Source organism: Saprolegnia parasitica, assembly GCF_000151545.1.
Source record: "Saprolegnia parasitica CBS 223.65 unplaced genomic scaffold supercont2.69, whole genome shotgun sequence".
NCBI lineage: Eukaryota > Oomycota > Saprolegniomycetes > Saprolegniales > Saprolegniaceae > Saprolegnia > Saprolegnia parasitica.
Window position 1 is genome coordinate 194658 of NW_012156463.1, and position 2044 is coordinate 196701.

At 51.3% G+C, this 2044-nt stretch overlaps 1 protein-coding gene across 1 annotated transcript; it reads right to left on the reverse strand.

The window, feature by feature from the left end:
- Positions 1-929: 929 nt before the first annotated feature.
- SPRG_10017 (hypothetical protein) lies at positions 930-1391 on the reverse strand (the record flags this gene model as incomplete). The annotated part of the gene is made up of 1 exon (XM_012350769.1): positions 930-1391. The coding sequence occupies one exon, from the start codon at positions 1389-1391 to the stop codon at positions 930-932; it is 462 nt and encodes a 153-aa protein (XP_012206159.1).
- Positions 1392-2044: the final 653 nt, after the last annotated feature.

A 2044-nucleotide genomic window follows, 5' to 3' on the forward strand; every position in this document is an offset into this window, starting at 1 on the left:
CGGAGCACCTCCGTCGTCCGACACGTCCAGAGACTCTTCGTTGCTGCTGGGCTTGGCCAGGCCTTGCTCGATCGCCACTTTGCCGGCTTCGGTCGCCTTCCACGCCAACACTTCGGTGGCGAGCGTGGCGCGCTCGTCGTTGCTGAGCTGCATCGCCGCAGCCGACGTCGCGGCGAGGGCCATCGTGACAAAGGCGGTCTTCATGGTGTAGTGGTGGTAGTGGTGTCGGAGACGACGCGAGTTGGAAAATGAGTCGATACTTGACACGCAAGGTCGCGCGCGAGGCGCCTCGAGTGCGCGATGCCGTCGTGCGATCCGTGGTGCGCAAGACAGGGCTAGGGTTCAGCTGCCGTCTGAGCCTGGTGGTCTGAGTCGAGGAAACCAGATTGAGATACCGGTACGATCGAGGGCCACAACGGTCTTAGTCAAGGATAGTTCGTCAGGTGGTAGAACTGTGCTATGTCCATGACGATCGTACTTGCCATGCGCGTGTTTTTACTTGTGGCATCTTGATCTGACGGGCTCAGACTAACGTCTGAGTAGCGTTTTACATGTAATCGATGTATTGAAATCGAGTTTGAATTAACCCGTTCGGACGTGCAGATTTTCTAACAGTAAATGCAGGAATCGTGCATTTAGAGAGGACTAATCAAATCATCGCATTTCCCGACGCGTCACCATATCTGGCGAGTCAAAAACGGGGACTTTTGACACGAAGTCGGCGTCATAGACTGCCTCATAGGCAGACAGCTAATGAAGAACGGTCACAAGTGCTGGGCATGCGTTACGCATGTTATACCGGTTCCGATATTTAGACTCCAGTCAACACGGCTGCCATTGGTCAATTGCATCACCTAGAATAGTCTTCGGACGCTGCCCACCGTCCATTGTGTGCACGCTCTACTTTGCAACGCAGAAATTTTATGCATTCAATCAAGTTCGTGGCTATCGTCCTTGCGCTTCTTCGCCGCCGGGCCAACCATGCTTGCCTTGAGCTTGTACAAAGCCGACTTCTTGTTCTGTCTGCCGTTGGTCTTCTGGAAGACGTCGTGCTGAAGGTAGAACTCGTGGTACTTCTTCCAGCACGGCCAATCGACGTTGGGGCACTCGTACGGCTCGGCTTCGCGGTTGGAATCTTGCGGTATGCTGCAAAGGTTGACTTGGTGGAACTGGCAGTGCACCGTCTTCTGCTTGCGGGTAGAGCGCTCGTAAGTGCAGACGATGCAGTTGCGCTTGTTGGCGTTCGTTGGAAACACGTGCTTGCTGTCGACAAAGCTGCAAGATGCTGCAGGAAGAGGCGACGACACAACGGCCTCTACCGCGGCGACTTCCGTCGCATTGTGGGTAGCTTTCCGCTTGCGGCCTTGATTGCTTTCTTCCACGGTTGGCATTGGCGCGTCCGAGTATGGAATATGGACGTCGCTGACGAGGCTACGTTGTCAGCGGTAACGTCAGCGAAAGACAGCATGTGAAGTACTACGTAGTAAATGCGTTGTACATGTACCTTTCCCAACTCACTTCGAATGGCCGAGCAGCTCGGCCATTGGCTTTTTGTGGCCCTGCAAGCGACAAAGTCGTGTGTCACGCTCACCGAATTTTTTGATTGGCTCCCCTAAATGCAGAATTCCTGCATTTAGAGCGTGATAAAATAAATAGATCGTTAAAAGGTCTTAAAAGTGGTGCTTCGTGGCAAAAAAAATATTGCCGACTTCTAAATGCAGAAATCCTGCATTTAGAGATGAAGTATACTTTAATTAAGTCTATTTTTAATATAGAAACGTATCGGAAATTTTCACGTCCGATCGGGTTAACACGTTCTCCGATTGAAGCTTGGTTTGGCGTTCAGTGGGATGTTGAGCTGTTGAGTTTGCCGCATCCGGTACATGCGAAGGTTGCACATGGTAAGAGTATCTGTCGGTTTTGTGTGGCAGAACATGAAGCTTCCCCTGGATCTTCTACTTATTTTCTGAGGTTTTTCTCAATGAGCATGTAAGTTGAATTGTGCCACGCCGACTTCGCAAATTCTACATACTATTATGCCAAA